General features: G+C 44.5%; 1 protein-coding gene across 1 annotated transcript; it reads left to right on the plus strand.

Moving 5' to 3' along the window:
- The first annotated feature begins 1434 nt into the window (after positions 1-1434).
- On the plus strand, positions 1435-8517 carry RPS7 (ribosomal protein S7). The gene is made up of 7 exons (XM_085056791.1): positions 1435-1551; positions 2099-2180; positions 2500-2571; positions 4179-4322; positions 5865-5929; positions 7602-7752; positions 8402-8517. Exons 2-7 carry the CDS (start codon positions 2106-2108, stop codon positions 8477-8479), a joined length of 585 nt encoding a protein of 194 aa, XP_084912917.1. The 5' UTR covers positions 1435-1551; positions 2099-2105; the 3' UTR covers positions 8480-8517.
- Positions 8518-12350: the final 3833 nt, after the last annotated feature.

Raw genomic sequence — 12350 nt, forward strand, 5'->3', positions numbered from 1 at the left:
ATGAGCTGCCTCCTGCAGTTGACAAGGTTGTTTAGGTTGGGAGTGTTGGTGTCTTTGCCAGTTTTTTGTTTACAGGAGCTTATTACTCCACTACTGCAGTTTTTAAGTAAAAGACTTTACACACACCATTACACGGTAATAGCAAATGTGGTAGTACAAGCTTTAGGTAGCTGCACTTAGGGTAATCCAGGGAATCTGAGCACAGAACCAGTGCTCTGAACCCTGTTCCTGAGTCTAGCATCCCTGGACAGTATGTGCCAAGAGAGCTGGACACCTGCCTCCAAGTGGGACTTTCCCTTGAGCAGGAAACCTAAATCAGCCAACAGTGAAGTGTCAAGATGGGGATTTTTTTTGTCTTCTTTTTTTTTTGTCAAGGCAAGGTTTTAGCTCCACTTCAGATACAGAGCCAGGCACTTTTACCTGAATCAACAAACAAGTCACTTCTTTCAAAACTGAGAGTACAGCCTGTTCTATTTATCAGTGTGCAACCCAAGTACTATTAGAGCCTTCTTTGTTAGATAATAACAGTGTACAATAAAAAGTGTTTCCACTGATGACAAGAGTACGTTGAGCCCAGCACCCTCGAGTTAGTACCTGAACACAGCTGAAGACTCATGCATTATTTCTAGTCTAATAACAGTCTGGTAACAGTGATCACTGTGACATTGTCTTAACGGAAGCAACTGGGAAGTCATCTTTATAGAGGCAAACAAACCAAAGCCAGGCTGCCCTGTGCCGGCAGGCGATTGCCCACGCTCCCTGGTTGCCAGCACGCTCCCTGGCACGGCTTTGGCCATGTCGGTCCAGCACAACACCTCGCTGCAGGCCAGGGGTGACTCTGCCAGCAGTGCTCCAGCACGTCTCTTCTGCCTTGAAAGGGCAGAACATCAGAGTGACCTCCCAGACCACTAAATTAACGTAGAGTGATTAAACGGAGAGGGGAGGAAAAGCACCATGCACTCTCCCAGTGCTGATCGAGCGGTGGCCGCTGCCGTCCTGCCCAGCCCTGGCGGCAGGGAGCGAGAGAGAGAAGGAGGTCCGCGGGGCAGGCAGAGCCGCGCTTCGTCCGCAGGCTGAGCAAACCGAGCGCGCCGCGGTGCTAAGGCCGAGACGCTGGTGGCTCTTCACAGGAGCGGCATTTCGACACCAGAGGCCGAGAATTCCGCCTGTGAGGGGGGCGGCGGGGGCGGCCCACGGAGAAGCAAGTGTCAGCGAAGGCCTGGCGTAACAGGGACGGACACAGTCCGGCAGGCTTTCCTTCCCGCTCCTTCGCGCCCTGCCGCAGAGGCTGAGGCGAAACGGGAGGGCAGCTCCCACCGCCCGCCCCGCTGCACGGCACTGCGCGTGTGCCAACCCTCGCCCTCCGCGCCAGGACTCCGAATGTCCGCTCAGGCTTCGCTGTGGCGGAGGCGCTGAGTGTTCACAGCGCCCGCCCTGCCCTTCTTCCTGCTCCGGCTTCACCCCGGAGTGGGCGGGGCCAGCGCCTTCCCAGCCCGCGATTTGGCCTGCTCTCGCGAGAGCTCCCCCTTTTCCCGGCCGGCGCGGAGCGAGGTGGGTGCCCGGCCCGGGGCCGCCGTTTCCCCGCCGGGGCTGCCGCGATACGGGACCGGGCGGGGCGCGGGGCCTCCCACGGCACCGCGGCGTGGGGATGCGCCCGATTACCGCCCGTCCGGGGCCCGATGGCCGCCGGGGCGCCCGGGCCCGAGGGTGGCTGGCCGGCGGGGTTTCCCTCCTCCCTCGTCCGGCGGCGCCCCGCGGGAAGCGGGAGGAGGGGGCCTGGGCCGGGAGCGGGGCCCAGGAGCGCCGCACGCCCGTCAGGCGACTCGTGGGGCTCTGGGAGTGGTGGTGCCGCTTTCCTGGGCTCCCGGGGCCCTGTGGCGGGCCCCGAGGTAGGCAGGCCCTGCGCTCCCCGGGACGGCTTCCCTGTGTCCCGGTGGGCACCCTTTGCAGCGACGTGCTGGGGCGGGCCTGGCCCGTGCGGCGCTCTCTGCCTTAGTTTTGGAGCGTGTGCTTGCGCAGCCGGATTGCAGAGTCCCGGCTGTGTTTGGAGCAGGTGACATGTGCCTGGTGACAGCCGAAGTGTTCTTTTGCGTTGCAGAAAGGCCATGTTTAGCTCTAGCGCCAAGATCGTGAAGCCTAATGGCGAGAAGCCAGATGAGTTCGAGTCTGGTATATCCCAGGTATGTGGCTTTTCCCTGTGCTCTTTGGCAACTCACTTCAAGTTACAGAGACGGTTGTCCAGACCCTAAACTTTGAGGTTGATCCTGTCTAAACGTGGTTTTTTTCCGTAGTTTTACATAAGAACTGAGTCAATTAGTCTCTGTTTCTATCAGTTAAACTTGTTGCATGTTGGTGAGTCTTACGGGAAGTTAAATCTTGGATATGGACTGTGATAAAAGGATATAGATGCTTTCTGGCACTGTGGATGCACTTTGGTCTCAAGGGTTCTTCTGAATTGAACTGCATGTAATGGATTATTCTGCAACTTCACTTTTCTAGGCTCTGCTGGAGTTGGAAATGAACTCCGACTTAAAGGCACAGCTGCGGGAGTTGAACATCACAGCTGCTAAGGTAGGCAGGACATTCTCCACCAAGAACTGGGTGGTGACTTGTTCTATGTATGTATAATTTTTGTGGATGTTAATGTACTGGGTGAATGGTGTCTTCAGCCCTTTCTTATGGCCTGTGATGGTTTCATTATGTATAGTTGTGGCTTATTTTTTGGTATTTGCTGTTACCACATAGGATTTTGTAATTTTGTTTTTCTTAGGAACTAGTCTGAAAAGTCACTGTAAAAGCTCAAATAGTGGTTGAGTGTGTTAAATAAAAGTATATAAAAATTACGATTCTACTTAATGTCTCTCCAGACTGGGTTTGGGGTCTGAAACTGGCTTTTTGCATGTAGATATTGGCTGGAAATGTAGGCGTTACAGAAACTTTGTCAGAAACGTAAACTGCAATACTCTTTGTAAAAAATATTTGTTGTGAGTCTCTTCTGTACAAGTAATAGGTGGTAGGTGGGTTAAGGCAATAGACTGACTTGATCATGTAGCTTAGCCTGCTTGCACATTTTAGTTTTAGATCATGCAGGCAACTGAAACATCAAGGAAGAAAAGGAAGAAGGCGATGAATGGAAAAGGAGGAAGAAAATTAGTGTTTGAATTTGTCATCCTGGGAGACTGGATGGCAGCAATGAAGCTGGTCACTGCAAGCAGAAACTTAAGTGGGTTGCTTTTGCTTCTTGCCCAGGCCCACCAGTGGAGACACAGGGGCCTGACTGCTTAGAGTTGAGTTAAAGAATCTGGGAATGCAGAAAGCAGCTTGGTGTGTAAGCTGAGGGACCTTGAGAAGATACCTCATCTCTCTGGATGTACAGCAATGCCAGCTGTCCTTAGTGAAGGGTTTTTAGAAATGTCTTTGTTGTTTACTTAGCTGCTTGGTCTTATTTGTGAGGAATCTCCCATGGGCATCGGAGTTGGCTCATGCAAACATAGCTGGTGAAAAACAATCCATCTTTCCATTCTGTTGGAGAATGAGGATGTCTCTGCAGCCAATTTCATGGGAGAAATGCCTTGTAAGCCTATGCAAACTTCATCAGGTTTGATCAACTACTGGAGAAATAAACCAGGGGAGAAGTAACCTGTCTCAGTGCATTGTAATCCTGTTGGTATTTGGAGGGGTGAGAAAGGTTTTGATTGAGTAGTGGTGCAGGCCTAGGCAAGTGGTGGACAGAACGTGATTTCTGTGAAGCAGTAGATTAACAGTAAGAGATTTGTTCCTGTAAACTTTGTCTAGTCTGCATTAAAAGCAAATGATTTGAGCAACTTGATATCAGCACAACTCTAGATGTGATGGTAAGCATTCAGTATAGTTATAGTTCTAGCATCTGAGTCTTATCCTGCAGAGGGAATGGGCTTTGCTGTTCAGAGTATGTGATTTTGAAAGGGGTTGTTGGATTTCTTGTCCATTCACTCCTCCACAGCAAAACAAGTGCTCTGATAGAGGTTTTTCTGTTCATTGCTTTGTCTGTAGAGCATTAAGACAGGTACTGCTCTCTCATGCACTCCTCACCCCTCAGAGTCAGAAGCAAGACTATCAATACCTGTGCTCAGAGGATTCATGATAAAACTAAACATTCCTTCTGAACCCCCAGCTAATGCTTTGTACTTCTGTTTCAGGAAATTGAAGTGGGTGGTGGCAGAAAAGCCATCATTATCTTCGTACCAGTTCCTCAGCTGAAGTCCTTCCAGAAGATTCAGGTGCGGCTAGTTCGGGAGCTGGAGAAGAAATTTAGTGGAAAACATGTGGTGTTCATTGCTCAGGTAAAAAACCACTTACAATCACAAAAATGTTGATTTGAAGAGATCTCTGGAGGTGATTTAGTCCAGCTTCACACATGTTCTAGTGTTGCATTACCCATTCAAGGTAACATTGACAGTAATTCATTGTACCAGCAGGCAAGGTAATGAGTGTCTGCTAGATGTTATCTAAAATGATTTCAGGTGGCAACTATGTAAACTTGGTGAGAGGCAAAACTTTTTCATGTAGGATGTAACTTTTTTCTTCTCTTACTCCTTCAGAGGTTTGAGACACAAAACTTGAAAGTAAAAGGGAGTAGATATTAATAAGAACTTTACTACACTTACACAGTGTGAGCACTTTAGGTTAATAGGAAAGGAGAAGAAAAGTTCTAAATATGTGACCGGAGCTAAGTCATGAAAAGGTGATGGCGGGTTCTCTGAGCCGTACTTAAAGGCTGGACAAACCAGGGATCTATCTGCAGAGAGGACAGTTAGTGAGACTGAAGCTTTTATTAGTGAAATTTTTTCTTAATATAATTTCAAGAGACAGAGTACCTTACCCTGAATCTTTATGTGGCCAAGAAGATTTATTTTAATGAAGTGCCTCTGGGTCACTTCACCAAAAGGTTCTTCGCCCAGAGGGTGGTTGGGCACTGGAGCAGGCTTCCCAGGGATGTGGTCACAGCACCAGCCTGTGGGCATTGCTCTTGGGCACATGGTGTGACTTGTGGGGATGTTCTGTGCAGGGCCAGGAGCTGGACTTGATGATCCTTGTGGGTCTCTTCCTATGCAGCTTATTCTGTGATTGTGCTTGAGAATTCCTTGTCAAATTAGTAATCTGTATTTGAGAAGGGAACATGTGCTTTTGTGTATGACATGACCCAATTTGGATTATGGTAACCCCATCATAAATACAGTCATAGAGAAGCTGTGATGTGACAGTAGAAAATACTGCAGGCGGCTAAAACTGCCTGTAAAACTCAAATGTTTTAAAACATCTACCCCTGCAGTAGGGAAGTAGAAAATAAGTTTTATTGATCTAAAGTAGTATAAATTTATTTAGATCCTAATTTTGGAACATGTTATATTTAAGGTTTTGATCTGGATTGTGGAATACATTTTGTTACTAAAACTAGCATTTCAGTCTCAGATGTCACCTAGCTGTCTGTGGAACTGAGCTCACTACTCTGGTTTGCACCAGAGGCTCAGTCTAACAGAAGTTCAAAATTCCCTGGGATTTCTGTTCCCAAAGAAGTGTGTTCACAGTGCTAATGAGATACAATAAAATACTGTGGTTGTGTTCCTGTCAAGAGGGATGAAGTACAAATCTTTTATTTCAGTGCACTAAATACAGGATTGGTAATTGAGAAATACAGCAGCATAGCACTTCAGCTTCTCCAAGTAACTAGTTTCTAATGCTGGTGTAACCCTAAGTCTGCCTTTTTGGCTTTTCATGCATTAGTTTCTAGTGTGGAGGGAGAAGGTGCATGTGCTAGAGATGTTTCTGAGTTGATTGTAACCACTAGATACTGAAAAATGCCTTTTTTGTTCTTGCCTTAACAGAGAAGGATTCTGCCCAAGCCAACAAGAAAAAGCCGCACAAAAAACAAGCAAAAGCGTCCCAGGAGGTTAGTAAATAATACTGACTCAATATGACAGCCTTCTTTTGTAACTGGTAGTTTAGTCAAGCAATGGTTACCTGAGTTTTTGAGAAGTCATTCAAGTGATTGGGTGGTCTTGTCTTTTCTCCTACTGCTTGAAATAGTATTTGTCATTTGATTGCTAAAGTGTGCAGTAGAAAGCTCATCTTTGGGCACTGTGTTGCATTTCTTAGCACTGGATTTGTATTTCCAGCTACAGCTGTTGCAAATTTTTAGCCAGCAGTGCTGGCTTAAGAAACCCCAACCCGCTGTCTCTTACCACAGTGTGCTGACAAGAACTATTTTTTTTTAAGTTGTAGGAAGAGCCTCTTCCACCTCACATGTTAGACTGTGCAGAAGTCAAGGCTGGCACACTGAAGGGGATGCAATGAGGGAGAGAGTGGCTGAGGAGGGGTATAGGTACGAGTACTAGTCCCTCTGGATATGAATTTGATAGCAATAGTATAGTCATTTGTGTTAAGTTGCCTCCCTGCTCTCATCTAGTCACTTGATTGCTAGACATGCAACACTGCTATGTCTCTGTGGATGTCAGTGACTCATCTGTATGTTGCTATATCATTATGTAAGTCTGTGTCTTAAAAGTTTGTCCTCTTTATGACATGTGGCATGTCTTGTAGCTTTTCCCTGCCCCAGTATTATACCTGTGTCACGTGTTACTGTATCTTGCAGTCTTCAGGCATGGATTTTAAAAGTACAGTTTCACAGTACTGATGTAGCTGCAGCCCTGTGTTTGGAGGACTCTGCCTGCATTCTATTAAAACTGGCACTGCACAGTGATTAGAGAAGCTGGCATTTGTGTCTTGAGTAGCATGCTGCCACATTCTGCACAAGGGAAGGCAAGTGTGCAGGACTGTCCCTGTCTCAGCCTGAGATGAGATCAGGCTGCTGTGTTGCTGTGGATGTCTGTCTCCCTTAGCTATCCCAGTCTTGGGAGGTGTGAAGTGCTGCTGTAGACGCAGGTCTCAGTTACTGGTGATAATCCCTTGAAACTGCGGATTGGGATGCTAGAAGTCTTACTAGTCCTCTAGAGTAATGTAAAATAACCTGGGCTGATTTTTCTCATGTTGGCTCATTTCTGGACAGTTCAGGAACACACATATGGCCTTCAAATAGTCTTCTAAGCATAGACTCAATTTACCAGCTGGGCTTTTTCTGTGTTATATTGGTCTTCTAAGCTGCTTGGGTTTAGGCAGATGAAGAATCCAGTGTTTTGAAAACTGGGTCTCCTATGAGTGTACTCCGTGCAGCTGAGGATACTCACACACATAAACTGTTCCAGTCAGTGTCTCTGGCAGAGTTGCAGATGGAGCACTTTGGTTTTGATTTAAGTAAAATATTCATTAAATGTGTAGAAATAGAAGAATATTTCAGGGCTGTTGCCACAAAACAACGTGTGATCTAAAAGGTCAGAAACCTGGCTACTTCTTCTCATTGTGCAGTCGTTAAATTTCTGCACTCTAGAATTTAGCTTTTCTTTTTGCATGACCTGTGATAGTGTTGTATTGTCACACTGTGGCATTAAAAGAGAAAAAACGCCACTGAATTTTCAGCCAAAGCATGCTATAGAAGGTTTAAACCATGTCAAAGTAGAAGATTTTTCAAGAGGATATGTTTTAATGATACAATTGTGGCATTTCAGCCGTACACTTACAGCAGTGCACGATGCTATTCTTGAGGACCTGGTCTTCCCAAGTGAAATCGTGGGCAAGAGAATCCGTGTAAAACTGGACGGCAGCAGGCTTATAAAAGTCCATCTGGACAAAGCACAACAGAACAATGTTGAACACAAGGTAAATGAAAAAACTTAGTTTCTCATGCAGGTCGGGGTGACATTCTTATATCCCTAAGAGACTGCTTACGGATACAGTGAAAGACTTGCCTTTTGGCTTGTGGCAGTGGAAATGCTTCTGTTTGTATCTGGAGAAAGCTGCTGAAATAGAGGCAAGACAGTTTTGAACTAAAGCTCTAGTTCAACTTGCCAAAGCCCCTGCATTATGAAGTAGCTATATTAGTTCCCTCATGGGAACAGGCAGTGTTTTATTGGGCTTTTTGTGTGTATAGGGGTTGGTTGGGTTGTTTGGTTTGTTTGTTTGTGGTTTTCATTTTGTTGTTTTTCAAGCAAAGCACTTAGTTTTGACCTTAAACAGATGTGCTAAGTAAAGCCTGCCCTTGGTTTGGGTTTTTCCCAGCGGGGGAAGTGGGGGGGCTGGTGTTTGGGCCTGCTCAGCTCTTGGGGTCTTACATGGTTGCACATCAAAGAGGGTCCAAATACTCTAGGGAAATGTATCTTTTGCGTAAATCCTCAGCTACCTTAATCTAGAAGGAAATAATTGGCCTGAGTGAAGATACATTGGCAAATACTATAGTACCTTAAGTATGTTAATTTATAGTTATTTGTTTATACAGAATGTATAAGCAAGATTTTTTTTGTCTTCACAGGTGGAAACATTTTCTGGTGTGTACAAGAAGCTCACAGGCAAAGATGTGGTGTTTGAATTTCCAGAATTCCAGCTGTAAAATGCAAAAAATGGCTGAATAAACAACTATTCATATAACAGAGTAATTTCATTTAAATTTTGAATTCCAGTAACACAGATGGGGATTAACTGGTTCAAGGGATGTTGCCACTGTCTGGAGAGTCACACCTGTGTATCACAGTATTAAGTCCCCAGCATTTTAATGGTAGTCCTCTTAGGTTTTTCTTGACACAGTTACAACACAACTGGACGACAGAGTCCAGAATCTGCAAAAAGAATTTGTAATGAAGAACCTAAGTATTCCAAATCTCACCTTGTGGGGAGAATATGGAGAATTACTGTAGAGCAGTGGAACTCCTGAGCTTTGCCCGCGAGATACCGGTTGAAGACCTACATGTTCCTGACACTGGAAGAAATCAACTAGCAGGTGGTTTGTGCCTTACGAAATAAATGACATCTGGATAAGGGGTTTGAATTCTTAGGAAACATGTTGGGGCATAGGTGTAGGTTGATTTTGAGGTAACTTGCTCTAAAAGGCAACATTTCTTACCAGGTCTTAGCTAAAAGCAGGCTCTGTAGCTTCTCACCTTTATCAGACTGAAGTAGGAAGGAATTTTTACTTCTGAGTGCTTGACTACATCACTGGACAAAACCTGCAGTTTTTTAGGTATTGCTCTCAGAAATGTTAAAGAGGGTTTTTTTTTTTTTTTGAGACAATATTTTGACATGGTTCTATACATGCTTGGTGATACTGGGAGAGGTCAGGAAGGATAGATGTATCAGTATCCAAAGGCTGAAAGATAGTGTCCCAAGAACAGGACATTTTTTACTTTAGTATCTATGTTTAGGGCCACTTTATGCAAGCTCAGAGGGGAGCATGGAGTTGGGGATGTAAACTTCTGAGCAAATGATACGAATTTAGTACTTGGTTGTACTAAGCATAGTATTAGAAGTGTTCAACACAGTAAAAGACATTATGACAAGTTATGGAGTCACTATTAATAGCAAGTGGAGAGCTAAGCTGGGGACAGGCTGTGTGACAAGAGCACTTACTAACTTACCTTTTCCTACCTGAGAGTAGATGGAGGACCAGTGCCACTTACTGAGGGTTTTTGTACCTTTACTTCCTTTTTCCATTTGCAGTGGTTTTGGTTGCTTCCTATTTGACCTCCTCTTTAGCTGTGGAGAGCTAAAAGGTTAAAACAAGTTCTCCATTGGTTTTGCATCGAAAAACTTCAGACTTTAAAAGTTATGGCATGACTTAGTGTAGGGCAGGACAGGTAGCCCTGTGCTACTGGCGCTGAGAATGCAAAGAGGGCAAAAACATGCCCTGTTGCAATTAGTTAATTTCCTGTTACTTGCTGACAAGGCTTGCATATTTGCATGAAATGCAGGCTGTATCTTTGAAGTAGTTTGTTTACCCTCAGGCCTTTTCCTATCTCCTTTTCAAACTTCTGTCTCTGGAGTATAACTTAATTCCTTATTTATTCCTTGACTATTGTTCATCTTGGATGACTCAGCGGAAGTGAATTCATCAGCTTCCCTTAGAATTAGATTACTTGTATGTATATAATAACCCCAAATCCTGTCTGCTTGTGTGGAGAATAATTGTAAAAGATCTTGCAGTAGGGGTGCCATAACTTTTGAATTCAGGTTTTCATTGTGAAAATGGTATTACTCAGATTGGAAATGTCACCCCCTATAGTACCCCAAAAATCTAGTCTTGAGTCAGGCATGTTACTAAGCTTCCCACTAAAACAGTCACAGATGGCAGCCTGTGTGAGTAAACCTTGGCTGGTGTGAGCTGGAAGAAGCAGTTGGGGAGCATTTGGAGGCTTAGCAGATGTTAACTACCTTTAGAGGCTGGTGAGTCTGCCGGGGCTGTGTAACCTCTGCAAGGAGAGGTGATCCTCAGCAGACTTTGCTAGACAGCATTTCCTGTTTCATGGTGAAATGTAACTCAGGTTTCACCTCTTCATAGTAATAAAAATGTCAGTTGAGTTTCTTTTGAAGCACTGGGAAGTGGTAAGGGGGGAGGAGAAATCTAGTAAACTGAATGTAAAGATTGCACATATTCCCAGGCATTGCCACCTGGCTATAGATTTTCTTGGCTCCTGTTGGAAGCCCTCTTGAACTGTATGATATGCAAAGGCTCACAATTGCCCATAAGCAAATCCTTTGAGGGAAAGGATAACGCTGTCAAAGCTCTTCAAGGTTTTACATCAACTAAGCTACAAGGAAAGATGAATTTTTGTGGCATAAAAACACAAGGCTGTGTGTTTGCAAAAGTCTTTAGTCTTAGTTTACCTTTATTCACAGACTCCCTTGTGTGTGTCAGTGGTACAGTCAGACAATTCCCTCTGTCCCTTGACAAGCATACCGAGTGCATGCCTGCAATCTGGAAAGTCAGTTGATGCCATCTGGTCAAGTGCTAATGAGGCTGCTGGAATGTTGGTGTCAAATGTTACCTTAACCTAAGCAGACTCCATGTGAGATGATGCTAGACTTTTCCTATACCTTTCATACGCTGACACAGTTGAACTCTGAACGTGTGATTCATCATGAGTTTTATCAGCTGCTCTGGGTGCAGAAGTGGGGCATTCTGTACTAAGACTGTGCAACAGTAGTATGTGGGTAGTATCAATGTGGAGAGACAGCTGTATATTAAAGTTCTTCCCTGTACTATCTCCAAATGAGAAGGGCTTTACATCTGTTAAGTGCTCATGGGACTTCCACCTGATATTAGAGCTTCAATTGTTTATTTCATATGAATCCTTTCACAAATGTCTTCAAATATTTTTGCCTACAAGGAAGACTGATCCCTGGTGATTTTTCTTGCAAAAGGTCTGTAGATGTGTCACAGTTATAGCGTAGCAGAACTTGCTTGAAGTTTTGGGTGGCAAGTGCTTGACCTATCTTGTGTTAATAGGATAACATGATAAAATAACATCATGTCTGAGTAGCCCCTCTTGAGTGTAAGTGGGAACAACTGATGAGCTTCAGTGTAGTGATTTCATGCCAAGCAGCATCTAAAGGAAACCCTATCACTCCTGCATTGTGGACTGAAATAATCTATTTCCTATTCCTTTGTTTTTCCTAAATTTTCCCAGTGGGAGGCCTGAGTTTGGTTCTCAATTACATCTGGACGTCAGAGCAATGCTGAAAAGCTGAACCTTTTCCAGTTTGAGGGATGTGCTAGCTAGGCCACTTGACATTTATCAAAATGGTAGAAAAAAAATACATTGATTACAAAAAGTTATGAAGCCTCATAAAAAGAAGGTTGGTGGTCAGGATGAGGGAGTGTGAGCTTTCCTGTCCCCCACAGGGGCTGACTGCAGCACTGATCAGTGTGAATAGTTCACTGCTATTTAACAAAGTGCCTTTGCACTGCCCCTTGCTGCCTGCCTTAAGGGTGCTCTGCTGTGAAAACCCTGCTGACATGAACATCTTTGTACTAGTTCTCCATCCCCAACAGAGAGATAGGACTTTATTTATGTATTGCCATCAAGAGGAGAAAGATTTGCTGGATTTGTAAAGTCTCTGAGTTCATGTATTCCGTCTTCTACATTCTGGTTACTCCTTGTTTTCAGGAAAATCAAGCTTAGCAACATGCAGTTGCTGCTTGGTGTTGCTAAATGATTAATAGCTAATATTTTTAATTACTGGATATCAAATTAACATGTGTGGCTCAGTTGTGATCTGCCCCTGGAGCAGCAAAGATAGAATGAAGTCCAAGCACTGAGGAGCATAGTCTGGTCTTAGAGATGAGTAACAGAAAAAACACTACTGCTGCAGTCAATAATGCTTATGAATTTTATACAAAAAAATGAGTGTAACATCATTAATGAAGTTGAAATCCAGATTTTACGCAGTTGCAAGTAGAGTTTATCCTGTGTTGCTGTGACTGCACA

The sequence above is a fragment of the Lichenostomus cassidix genome, chromosome 3 (genome assembly GCF_008360975.1).
Source record: "Lichenostomus cassidix isolate B80296 chromosome 3, HeHo_3.0, whole genome shotgun sequence".
NCBI lineage: Eukaryota > Metazoa > Chordata > Aves > Passeriformes > Meliphagidae > Lichenostomus > Lichenostomus cassidix.

What these genes read in the sequence shown, in the direction of transcription:
- RPS7 (XM_085056791.1), top strand. Translation starts at nt 2,106, where the DNA reads ATGTTTAGCTCTAGCGCCAAGATCGTGAAGCCTAATGGCGAGAAGCCA. An exon ending in TCGAGTCTGGTATATCCCAG is followed by an intron (nt 2,181 to 2,499) that starts GTATGTGGCTTT and finishes TCACTTTTCTAG; the next exon opens with GCTCTGCTGGAGTTGGAAAT. An exon ending in ATGTGGTGTTCATTGCTCAG is followed by an intron (nt 4,323 to 5,864) that starts GTAAAAAACCAC and finishes TTGCCTTAACAG; the next exon opens with AGAAGGATTCTGCCCAAGCC.